Source organism: Sus scrofa, chromosome 9, assembly GCF_000003025.6.
Source record: "Sus scrofa isolate TJ Tabasco breed Duroc chromosome 9, Sscrofa11.1, whole genome shotgun sequence".
NCBI lineage: Eukaryota > Metazoa > Chordata > Mammalia > Artiodactyla > Suidae > Sus > Sus scrofa.
In genome coordinates, this window is record NC_010451.4 from 117,092,568 (window position 1) to 117,106,229 (window position 13,662).

Sequence of the window (13,662 nt, forward strand, 5' to 3'; positions counted from 1 at the left end):
TACTGTTCATAATAGCCAAGACATGGAAACAACCTATATGTTCATCAAGAGACAGACACACAGACACACACACACACACACACACACACACACACACACACACACACACACAATGGAATACTACTCAGCCATAAAAAAGAATGAAATGTCATTTGCAGCAACATGGATGGAACTAGAGATTCTCATACTAAGAAAGTAAGTCAAAAAGAGACAAATACCATATGATTACCACTTATACATGGAATCTAAAATGTGGCACAAACAAAATTATCTACAAAACAGGGACAGACTTACAGACATAGAGAAGAGACTTGTGTTTGCCAAGGGGGAGGGAGTGGGCTGGATAGGGATTTTGGGATTAGTAGATGCAAACAATTACACTTAGAATGGATAAGCAATGATGTCCGACTGTATAGCACAAGGAACTATATCCAGTGCCTTTAGATAGACCATGATAGAAGATAATATAAGAAAAGGAATGTGTGTAATTATATATACACACACACATATATATATACACATACACACACACACACATACACACACACAGTTTCTTTGCTATACAGCAGAAACTGGCACAACACTGTAAATCAACTATACTCTAATAAAAAATTTTTTAAGTATTAGAACTAAATGAATTCAGCAAGTTAGAAGGATACAAGATTAACATATACAAAATAATGCCATTGCAGCAACATGGATGGACACAGAGATTACCATATTAAATGAAGTCAAAGACAAATGTCATGATATCACTTAATTGTGGAATCCCTAAAAAAAAAAAAATTAAGGAAATGAATTTATTTACAAAACAGAAGTAGACTCAGAGAAAATAACATAATTATCAAAGGGGATAGTGGGGATGGTGGAGTGGAAGGGTGGGATAAACTAGGAGTTTGGGGTTAACATTAACATAGCTTCCATGTATAAAATACGTAATAATGACCTACATACTGTATAGCAAGGGGGATTATATTCAAAATCGTGTAATACACTATAATGGAAAAGAATCTGAAAAAGACATATACACCTATGTATTAAATGTATGTATGTATAACTGAATCCCTTTGCTGTTCACCTAAAACTAACAAAACATTATAAATTAACTATACCTCAATAAAAACTGTAAAAAAATTGACAAATCTGTTGCATTATTTTACGCTAACAATGAATTATCAGAAAGTAAAAAAAAAAAAAACAAAAAAAAACTTTTTAAAAATTGCATAAAAATACCTTTGGAATAAATGTAACCAAGGAGGTGAAAGACTTATACCCTGAGAACTATAAAACAATGATAAAGGAAATTAAAGAAGATTCCGAGAAATATAAAGATGTACCATATTCTTGGATTGGAAGACTTAATATAGTTAGATCAGCCACAGTCCCCAAAGCACTCTACAGATTCATTAAATCACATTATGATCCCTATCGACATTTTTCACACAACTAGAACAAATAATCCTAACATTTAAACGGAATCATAAAAGACCCAGAATTGCTAAAGCAATCCTGAAGAAAAAGAACAAAGTTGGAGACACAGCCCTCCCAGGATAATACTACACAGCTAAGCTACAGTAATCAAAACAGTGTCATACTGGCACCAAAACAGACACATGGGTCAAAAGAACAGAACAGAGAGCCCAGAAATAAACTTAAAACATCTACTGTCAATTAATCTTCAATGAATGAGGAAAGAATATACAATAGAGAAAAGTCAGTCTCTCCAGCAAGTTGTGTTGGGAGAGATGGACAGCCAACATGAAAATCAATGAAGCTGGAATACTCTCTCACACCCCACACAAAAATTAACTTGAACTGGAGTTCCCATTGTGGCTCAGCAAATTAAGAACACAACTAGTACCCATGGGGATGCAGTTTTGATCTCTGGCCTTGCTCAGTGAGTTAAGGATCTGGTGTTGCTGCAAGCTACAGTGTAGGTCGTAGATGCAGCTCAGATCCTATACTGCTGTGGCACAGGCCAGCAGGTGTAGCTCCAATTCAACCCCTAGCCTGGGAACTTCCATACGCCACAGGTTCAATCCTAAAAAGAAAAAAAATTAACTCAAATGGACCAAAGACTTAAATATAGGCAAAAGTCTCTGACATAAATCAGCAATATTTTTAGGTCAATTTCCCAAAGCAATAGAAATAAAACCAAAAATAAACAAATGGACCAAATCAAACTTAGAAGCTTCTGCACACACAGCCACACACAGCAAAGGAAACCATAAACAAATTTAAAAAACCTTGGGATTAGGAAAAAATATTTGTGAATGATGGGACTGACAAGGGCTTAGTCTCTAAAATATACAAACAATTCATACAACAAAAAAGCAAACCAATTAAAAAATAGGCAGAAAAACCTAAACAGGGAGTTTCTCTCATGGCTCAGCAGAAATGAATCTGACTAGCATCCATGAAGACGCAGGTTCAATCCCTGGCCTTGCTCAGTGAGTTAAGGATCTGGTATTGCCATTAGCTGGGGTGATAGGTCACAGACGTGGTTTGGATCCTGCATTACTGTGGCTGTGGTATAGGCCAGCAGCTATGGCTTCAATTCAACCCCTAGCCTAGGAACCACCATATGCTGTGGGTGTGGCCCTAAAAGACAAAAATGAATAAATGAATGAATAAATAAAAATACGATATTAAAAAATATCTAAACAGACATTTTTCCAAAGAGGACATACAAATGGCCAATAGGCACATGAAAATATGCTCAACATTGTTATTAGAGAAATGCAAATCAGGAGTTCCCATCACAGCACAGTGGTTAACGAATCCGACAAGGAACCACAAGGTTGCGGGTTTGATCAGGTGGCTTAAGGATCAGGTGTTCCCATGAGCTGTGGTGTAGGTCGAAGACGCAGCTCGGATCCTGCATTGCTGCGGCATAGGCCAGCGGCTACAGCTCTGATTAGACCCCTAGCCTGGGAACCTCCATATGGCATGGGAAGCAGCCCTAGAAAAGGAAAAAAAAAAAAAAAAAAGAGAGAGAGAAATGCAAATCAAAACTAAAATGAGGTACCACTAAACACTGGTTAGAATGGCCATCATCAAAAAATCTACAAATAATAAACACTGAAGAGGGTGTGGAGAAAAGAGAACCTTCCTATACTGCTGGTGGGACTGTACCTTGGTGCAGCCACTGTGAAGAATAGCATGAAGGTTCTTTACAAAACTAAAAACAGAGTTACCACGTGATCCTGCAATCCCACTCTTGGGCACCTACCCAAAGAAAACCATAATTTGAAAAGATATATGTACCTCAGTGTTCACGGCAGCACTACTTACAATAGCCAAGACATGGAAGCACCCAAGTGTCCATTAACAGATGGATGGATAAAGATGTGGCGTATACATACACACACACACACACACACACACACAATGGAATATTACTCAGCAATAAAAAAATGCCATCTGCAGCAACATGGATGGATCTAGAGATTATCATAGTAAGTGAAGTCATAGAAAGACAGCCATTATGTATCACTTACATGTAGAATCTAAAAAAACAGTACAATGAACTTATTCACAAAAGAGAAACAGACTCACCAACATAAAAAATAATCTTATTGTTACCTAAGGGGAAAGGGGAGAGGGATAAATTAGAAGTTTGGGATTAAGATATATATACTACTATATATAAAACAGTTAAAGTTTTACTATATAGCATAGGGAACTATACTTATTACCTTATAATAACCTATAATGGGAAAGAACTGAAAAAAAGATTTTAATTATGTAACTGAATCACTTTACTGTAATAAAAAAAATTAAAGAGAAAAATAAAAAACTTAACCTGCAAATTTGAAACCAAAATGCATATAAAGTTGTTATAAACGTACTTTCAAGTGACTTTAGAATACAGTGTTTTGTCCATTTTCTAAGACAAAAAAATAAAAATCCCCTCACACAAGCATTACATTGCAATCAATATTAAAAGGAGTAAATCAGTAGCAAATGAACTTTATGTATTATGTGATGATGGTAATCAATAGGTTGATATCATTATGAGCTAACTTTTTTTTTTGGTCTTTTTTTTTTGCTATTTCTTGGGCCACTCCCGCAGCATATGGAGGTTCCCAGGCTAGGGGTCCAATCGGAGGTGTAGCCACCGGCCTACACCAGAGCCACAGCAACGCGGGATCCAAGCCGCACCTGCAACCTACACCACAGCTCACGGCAACGCCGGATCGTTAACCCACTAAGCAAGGGCAGGGACCGAACCCGCAACCTCATGGTTCCTAGTCGGATTCGTTAACCACTGCGCCACAACAGGAACTCCATGAGCTAACATTTTTTTATGGTATAAAACCAGTATAAACTTACCATTATTTTTTATTTTTAAAAACATACTTATTTCCTGGCAAAGCCCACCAAAAGAAGCCTAAAAGTGATAACTGAGAACTCACTAGCAATGAGCAGCACTCTATATGCTCAAATGTGGTTTCAAACTACCATCTCCTACTAGAAGAGGGACCCTTGAAAACAATGTCTAAGGCAGGAAATATACAAGAAAAGCCTAGGTTATCTTATGTCAGAAAACAATGAACTATCAAACATCCTATACCAAGTCAACAAGATACAGGACCCAAGAGTGGGAGGATTAATTTGAGCATCAAAATAATGTCTGTGAGTTCCTGCTGTGGCTCAATGGTAATGAATCCAACTAGTGTCCATGAGCACATGGGTTCACCCCATAGCCTTGCTCACTGGGTTAAGGATCCAGCATTGCTAAGAGCTGCGGTGTAGGTAGGTTACAGACTTGGCCTGTATCCAGTGCTGCTGTAGCTGTGGCACAGGCTGCAGCTCCAATTCAACCTCTAGCCTGGGAACTTCCATATGCCACAGGTGCAGCCCTGAAAAAAAAAAAAGACAAAAAAAAATAAATGTCTGGAGTGATTTGAAACATTAAACATACAGAAAATCTACAAGTTCATAATGGTAGTGAAACTCATTTGTTAACCTCTGGAAGTTGCTAGAGCACCAACTCATTTACTCTAAAAATTGACAGATGGGAGTTCCCATCGTGGCTCAGTGGTTAATGAACCCAACTAGCATCCAAGAGGATGCAGGTTTGATCCCTGGCCTTGCTATGAGCTGTGGTGTAGGTCACAAATGCGGCTCAGATGCTGCATTGCTGTGGCTGTGGTATAGGACAGCAGCTACAGCTCCAATTAGACCCCTAGGCCTGGGAACCTCCATATGCTGCAGGTGTGACCCTAAAAAAAAAAAAAAAAAAAAAAAAAAGACAAAAAAACCAGATAGAAAATCACTCCATTTATTTAGAATTTAAGAAATGTATTTCAGGAGAACAAATTGTTAAGGTAAAATTCCTTACAGAGAAGTTCTGGCTAACACAAAAAAAAATGATGGAGTTTAGAAAATAACCATTAATTGAAACCATGAGTGAAATGCTAAAATTATTAGGTGACAGGTTAATAAATGGTGAACTTCAAATGCACAAATTAGACTGACCCTACCTGAATCCACTGATCATTAAAAATTGGACAAGTTATGTGCCTATGGGACAGAGTACACAGCACACTTGAGAAAGTTCATTCCTAAAATACTGAACCTGAATCTAGTCAAGCCTCTGAATGTAGCTACCACTTCACAGGGATAGAAGACTAAGTTAAAAGGACACATGAAGAAGAAAACAGCCAAATGTTAACAGGACAAATGACCTGGCTCCTCCAGCAAATTAATAATATGAAGAAAAAAGGGAGGAGTGGGAAACGGCAACCATAACAAATGTATGGATCATGCCTAGACCCTGATTCAAACAAAGGAGAAAGTGGATTATCAGTGACATGCCAGAGATCAGCAACCTTCATGTTTTAGTTATGATCTGACTAACACTGGTTACTAGTTGGGATATTAGCTAGAGCACTCCAGTTGGTAAGTTGTAATAAAAATTTAGGAAATATGGAGTTCCCATCGTGGCGCAGTGGTTAACGAATCCGACTAGGAACCATGAGATTGTGGGTTCGATCCCTGGCCTTGCTCAGTGGGTTAACGATCTGGCATTGCCATGAGCTGTGGTATAGGTTGCAGATGCGGCTTGGATCCCTCGTTGCTGTGGCCCTGGTGTAGGCCAGTGGCTTCAGCTCAGATTAGACCCCTAGCCTGGGAACCTCCATATGCTGCGGGAGCAGCCCAAGAAATGGCAAAAAGACCAAAAAAAAAAAAGGACATGGCTGTTTTTCAACTATAATAATAATAAAAAAAAAATTAGGAACTATGTATCCAAGGTATATCTTGCTGATTTCCTCTCATGACCTGATTTCCAGACTACACTTTCCCATTGGGATGACACAGGCATCTCCAACATTGTAAACCTGAAACCTGAACTTAGGTACATATCGTGTCTCCCCCCACCAAATCATTCTTTTCCCCCCCATAATTTTCTACTTTGGATTTACCTTCTACCATGTATATAGTCACCCTTACCAGGAACCCAGACAAAGCTCTTAAAGCACTTAAATATAATCAGTTTCTAGATCTTGCCCAATTTTCTTTCCTAAATAAACTTTTAAAATCTGTCCTCCCAACTACTCTGCTAATTCTACTATCTTAGTTCAGGTCCTTCTCTTCCTCAACAATTAGACACCTTCCCTAGTTGCTTATATATCTTACAGCCACTTCTTCTCATGGCCATCTACTACATAGCTGTCATTTGTCTGAAGAGCAAACTATCATGTCATCCCTTTACTTAAAACTCTCCAACAGCTGGTATTTAAGTCTCAGCTCCTTCACACATGTGAAGTCTTCCTCGATAACGGCCTTTGTCATGTGCTTCTTAGTTCTGATCTATTGACATGACAGCAGGTCACTATTTGATGCCTTTGTGCCTTTGCTTCCACTGCTCCCTTTGCAAAGAGTCTCACCCCTTGCTTCCTAAGTTCAGGTTTCAGCTCCAGAAATACCTTCTGGATCGATGCTTCCATACTACTCCATGCATGTACTATCACTGGGCTGACAACACTGCACAAGACAAACTTTAGCTATCTTTACTCATGTCTGTCACAGATTAAATAAATTTGAATACAGAGAAATATACTATTCCAGCAAAACTCTTCCTCTTTGGATAGATTTTCAGGGCTTAAAGAGACATATTTTGTTCTAAGGATCCTTGAAGACGGAACAAGAAAATGATTAGTGGTTCTGCCTCTGTTTAGCTATTACATAAAGAACTTGAGCATTAGTTAGATAATTCAAAACATCAGCTTTACCTTCCAATGTATTGTTTGCCTAACAATTAAATAAATGAGCTGTGCTGGTCAAGGTACCCAGTTCATGATTAAAAATTGCTACATACCAATTGAGTTGGATTACCTACAACATAATATTGCTGTATAAAATAACGCTCTTAAAAAATACAGGAGCCCTTTTGTATTGCTAAAAGACTAAAAACTCGAAGGAAAAGACAAGCATACAGAGCATTACTTTCATAGAAATATTTTTTTATTACTCTATCCCTTGCCCTATGCCTGGTAACAGGATGTTTATTAAGTCCAAGAGAAAAGATAATTCACAGCCAGAATTCACTGACAGAAGGAAACATTCAAATTTCTTCATTTAAAATGTAAAAGTAATTTAACTACAGACAGCATTTGGTAGATTAGACTCCTATTCTGCACCCTCATAAAAGCTTTTTGTCTATTAGAAAAGTCTCTTGCCAGAACTGGTTTCCTTGCAAGTTCAATAGGTTCTGGAGCTGATTACCACATTGCTCGCTGGACCCCAGACAGCTGCCCGTGGTCGGCTAAGTGACGGAAGACGATACGACTAAGCCTCCAGCGCCGCTTTACACCTCGTGGACGGGACGTCATAACACACCGATTTCTGATTCTAACAGGACAGCTATCCCGGGGAAGGGAAGCGATTTCTTCATCAGCTACTTCCTAGGGGAAGTCACAACATTATTTACACAGATCACATGTATTTTCTTATTCTAGACAATCAGTCAATGCTTAAAGGAAGAGAACAAAGAGCTATATTCATTAGTGTAGCCAGAGTTTGGCTAAAGAACCCCAGACACGGTAGTGAACCTTAACCTCTCATGAGTAGAAACAAACAGACTAGAAAAATGACAGAAATGTTTGACACGCTCTTGATATAATTTTTCAAACTTAACTGACACTTAACATAGATACATGAGAACCCACAAACCATAGGTGTAAAAGCTCAGAAGTTTTCACAAACAGAACATACTTATATAACCAGTCAAAAGATGAAGACACATTATTGGCACCCTCAAGCCCTGGCTCTGCCTCCCTTCAGTTACTGACCTCCTGGCTAACAAGTAACCTGGTTACTAACACCACAGATGAGTTTTTCTTGTTTCGATTTTATGTAAATATAACCAGAGTACTCATTCTTTTGCATTCACTTCTGTTTCGCTTCTTTCATTCAATAACATGCTTGAGAGATTCTTTATACTGCTGCATGTGTTATAATTTGTTCACTCTCAGTGGTGCTAATTTCCCTGTGGGAATACTCCATAATTCATTTATCCATTCTACAACTGATGGGCATCTAGGTACCTTCCAGTTTTGAGCTGTAACAAACAGAGCTGCCACAGACATTCTCATTTGTCTTTTGGAAAATGTATCAGTGCATTTCTGCTGTTCCCCCAAATGATCTTTTCCCCAGCTTTATTGAGATATAACTGATATATAACACTGTACAAGTTTTAGGAATAAAATGTGATGTTCTTATACATGTATATATTACAAAAAATAATTACCACAATAAGGTTAGTCGACACCTCCATCACCCCACACAATTACTTCTGCGGTGTGTATGAGAGCACTTAAGATTTACTTTTTTTTATTTTTTAAGATTTACTCTTTTAGCAACTTTCAAATAAATAATACAGTACTGTTAACTGTAAGTATAGTCACCACGTTGTACTTACTGAACCCCAGGACTTAGGCATCTTATAACTCCAAGTCTGTACCCTTTGACCAACATCTCCCCATTTCCCTCAACGCCCAGCCTCTGATAACCACCATTCAGTAATTCAGATATCACTTCATTTAGTATTGTCTTACTTCACTTAGCATAATGCCCTCAAGATACATTCATGTTACTGTAAAAGGCAGGATTTCTTTCTTTTTTATGACTAAATAGTACTGTACTCTGGGAGGGGGGGAATCACATTCTCTGAATGAATACCACATTCGTCTGTTGATGGATATTCAGGTTGTTTCCATGTCTTGGCTATTATGAATAGTGCTGCAATGAACATACAGGGGGTGCAGATATTATTTCTATCTAGTGATTTCATTTCCTTCAGATTTCTCCTCAGAAATAGAATTGCTGGATCACATATGGTAGTTCTATTTTTAATTTTTTGAGGAATCTCATGCTGTTTTTCATAGTGGCTGCACCGATTTACATTCCTACGAAGGATGCACAAGTGTTCCCTTCACATCCTTGAAAAGACCTATCTCTTGTCTTTGGACAGCAGCCATTATGACAGGTATGAGGTAATGGCTCACTATGATTTTGGGGGTGGGGCACACCCACTGCATGTGAAAGTTCCTGGGCCAAGGATGGAACCCATACCATAGTGGTGACCCAAGCCACTGCAGTGACAACACCACTTAGCCCCTGAGCCACAAAGGAACTACAGCTCATTGTGATTTTGAGTTCTATTTCCCTGATAAATGATGCTGAGCATCATTCCATGTACCTATTGGCCATTTGTGTGTCTTACTCTGAAAAATGTTTATTCAGATTCTCTGTCCTTTTATTTTTTCTATTATAGTTGATTTACAATGTTCTGTCAACCTCTGCTATACAGTGAAGTGAACCAGTCATAAATATAAATATATACCCCCCCCACACACACACACATTCTTTTTCTCACATTATCTTCCATCATGTTCCAACACAAGTGACTAGATATAGTTCCCTGTGCTATACAGGAAGATCTCATTGCTTATTCACTCCAAATGCAATAAGTGGCAATCTACTAACCCCAAACTACCAATCTATCCCACTCCCTCACCCTAGCCCTTGGCAACCACAAGTCTGTTTACCACATCCATGAGTTTGTTTCTTTTCTGTAGATAGGTTCATTTGTGCTATATATTAGATTCCAAATATGAGTGAATCATATGGTATTTGTCTTTCTCTTTATGATTTACTTCACTTAGTATAAGAGCCTCTAGTTCCATCCATGTTGCTGCAAATGACATTATTTTCTTGTTATGGCTGAGTAATACTCCATCATGTATATATACCACATCATCTTAATCCATTTGTCTGTCAATGGACATTTAGGTTGTTGCCATGTCTTGGCTATTGTGAATAGTGCTGCCGTGAACATACACAGGTGCATGTATCTTTTTCAATGAAAGTTTTGTTCGGTTATATGCCCAGGAGTGGGACTGCTGGGTCATACAGTTAGTTTTACATTTAGTTTTCTGAGGTACCTCCATACTGTTTTCCACAGTGGTTGTACCAATACACATTCCCATCAACAGTGAAGGTGGGTACCCTTTTCTCCACACCCTTTCCAGCATTTGTTATTTGTTGACTTGTTAATCCTGGCCATTCTGACTGGTGTGAGGTGGTACCTCACTGTAGTTTTGATTTGCATTTCTCTAATAATTAGCCATGTTGAGCATTTTTTCATGTGCCTGTTGGCCATCTGTTTATCTTCTTTGGAGAAATGTCTACTCAGGTCGTCTGCCCATTTTTCAACTGGGTTTTAGTTTGTTGCTGTTGAGTTCTATAAATTGTATTATTTTAGACATTAACCCCTTGTCAGTTGCATTGTTTGAAACTATTTTCTCCATTCCGTAGGTTGTTTGTTTGTTTCTAATGGTTTCCTTTGCTGTACAAAAACTTAGTTTATTTAGTCTCACTGGTTTATTTTTCTTATTTCTATTGCCTTGCAGACTGACCTAATATTTGTACGATATCAGATAATGTTCCACCTACATTCTCTTATAGAAGTTTTATGGTGTCCTGTCTTACGTTTAAGCCTTTAAGATATTTTGAGTTTATTTTTGTGCATGATGTGAGGGTGTGTTCCAGTTTCACCGATTTACATGTGGCCGTCTAGTTTTCCCCAGCACCACTTACTGAAAAGACTTTCTTTTCCCCATTTTATATTCTTGCCTCCTTTGTCAAAGATTAATTGACCATAGGCGTCTAGGTTTATTTCTGGGTTCTCTGTTCTGTTCCATTGGTCTGTAAGTTTTGGTAACAGGACCATGCTGTCTTGATTATTGTAGCTTTGTAATATTGTCTGAAGTCTGGGAGTGTTAAGCCTCCTGCTTGGTTTTTGTTCCTCAGGATTGCTTTGGCAATTCTGGGTCTTTTATGGTTCCGTATACACTTCGGGATTGTTTGTTCTAGTAATGTGAAAAATGTCATGGGTAATTTGATAGGGAATCACAATGAATCTGTAGATTGCTTTGGGTCACATGGCCATTTTAATGATACTAATTCTTCCAATCCAGGAGCATGGAATATCTTTATTTCTTTGAATCGTCTTTAATTTCCTTGATTAATGTTTTCTAGTTCTCAGCATATGTCTTTCACCTCCTTAGGTTTATCCCTAGGTATTTAATTTTTTGTGGTGTGATTTCAAAAGTTATTGTATTTTTATATTCCTTTTCTAATATTTCATTGTTAGCATACAGGAATGCACCCAATTTCTGAATGTTAATCTTGTATCCTACTATTTTGCTGAATTTGTTGATCAGTTCAACAAATTCAGCAAAATAGCTTTGGGTGGAGTCCTTAGAATTTTCTATATATAGCATCATGTCATCTGCACAGAATGACGACTTTAGCTCTTCTTTTCCAATTTGGATACCTTTTATTTCTTTTGTTTGTTGGACTGCTGTGGCTAGGACTTCCAATACTATGTTGAATAAGTGGTGAGAGCAGGAATCCTTGTCTTGTTCCAGATTTTAGCAGGAAGGCTTTCAGCTTTTCTCCACTGGGTATTATTTTAGTTATAGGTGTGTCATAAACGGTTTTGATTATATTAAGGTATGTTCCCTCTACACCCACTTTGGTAAGAGTTTTTATATGAATGGATGTTGGACTTTGTCAAATGCTTTCTCCACATCTATTCAGATGATCCTGAGGTTGTTGACTTTTCTTTTGTTAATGTGGTATATGACAACTGATTTGTGAAAGTCGAACCATCCTTGCGAACCTGGGATGAAGCCCACCTGGTCATGGTGTCCACTGATGCTAGCAGGGTGTTAAAGTCTCCTACTATAATTAATACGTATTCCAATGGATTTCTACTTTTATGTCTGCTAGTATTTGTTGTATGTATCTGTCTGCTCCTATATTAGGGGCATATATATTGATGATTGAAATATCCTCCTCTTGAATAGATCTTTTTTTTATCATTAGTATCCTTGTCATTCTTTATGGGCTTTGTTTTAAAGTCTATTTTGTCTGACGTGAGTATTGCAACACCTGCTTTCCTGTTTTTTCCATTTGCATGAAATATCTTTTTTCATCTCTTCACTTTCAATTTGCATGGGTCCAGTGCCCTAAGGTGAGTCTCTTGTAGACAGCATATTGTAGGCTCTTGCTTTTTTATCCAATCTGTGTCTCTGCGTCTTTTGATTGGAGCATTCCGTCCACTGGTGTTTAAAGTAATTACTGATAAATGTGTATTTATTGCCGTTTTAAACCCTGTTTTCCAGTTGATTCAATGTTTCTCCTTTGCTCCTTTCTTTTTTGGTTGGATGATTTCCATTTATCTTACGCTTGCCTCCTCTTCTTTTTAGGTTCTGTGGATGTCATGTTCGGTTTTGATTTGTGGTTGCCCTGTTTTTCAAGGATGTTAACTCCTTCCTATATATGCTTGCTTTAGCCTGATAGTCATATAGGCTCAAACACACTCTAAAAAAAATAAGAGTCTAGATTTTCTTACTTCCCCTCCCCACAGTTTATGATTTTTCTTTCTTTTTTTTTTTTTTTGTCTTTTGTTGTTGCTGTTGCTATTTCTTGGGCCGCTCCCGCGGCATATGGAGGTTCCCAGGCTAGGGGTCGAATCAGAGCTGTAGCCACCGGCCTACGCCAGAGCTACAGCAACGCGTGATCCGAGCTGTGTCTGCAACCTACACCACAGCTCACAGCAACGCCGGATTGTTAACCCACTGAGCAGGGGCAGGGATCGAACCCGCAACCTCATGGTTCCTAGTCGGATTCGTTAACCACTGTGCCACGACGGGAACTCCACAGTTTATGATTTTGACGTCCTTTTTTTTTTGGTCTTTTTTTGCTATTTCTTGGGCCGCTCCCATGGCATATGGAGGTTCCCAGGCTAGGGGTCTAATTGGAGCTGTAGCTACCAGCCTACGCCAGAGCCACAGCAACGCGTGATCCAAGCCGCATCTGCAACCTACACCACAGCTCACGGCAATGCCAGATCGTTAACCCACAGAGCAAGGGCAGGGACCGAACCTCCAACCTCATGGTTCCTAGTCGGATTCGCTAACCACTGCGCCATGACGGGAACTCCCTGACGTCCTTTTTTAACATCTTCATGTTTGCCCTTTTCCTGTTCCTTGTGTTTATCGTTGCTTTTACAATAGCTTTTTTTTTTTTTTTCTTTTAGATCTGTGTACTGGCTTGTTTAAGTGACTGCTTTCCAGTTGTGCA

General features: G+C 38.5%; 1 protein-coding gene across 1 annotated transcript in view; it reads right to left on the bottom strand.

The window, feature by feature from the left end:
* Positions 5,274-13,662, bottom strand: part of MRPS14 (mitochondrial ribosomal protein S14) — a 39,348-nt gene continuing 30,959 nt past the window's right edge. The window contains exon 3 of the mRNA XM_013989625.2: positions 5,274-7,913. Coding sequence (XP_013845079.2) covers positions 7,731-7,913 — 183 coding nt within the window. The 3' untranslated portion in view covers positions 5,274-7,730. The remainder of the gene's footprint in view (positions 7,914-13,662) is intronic.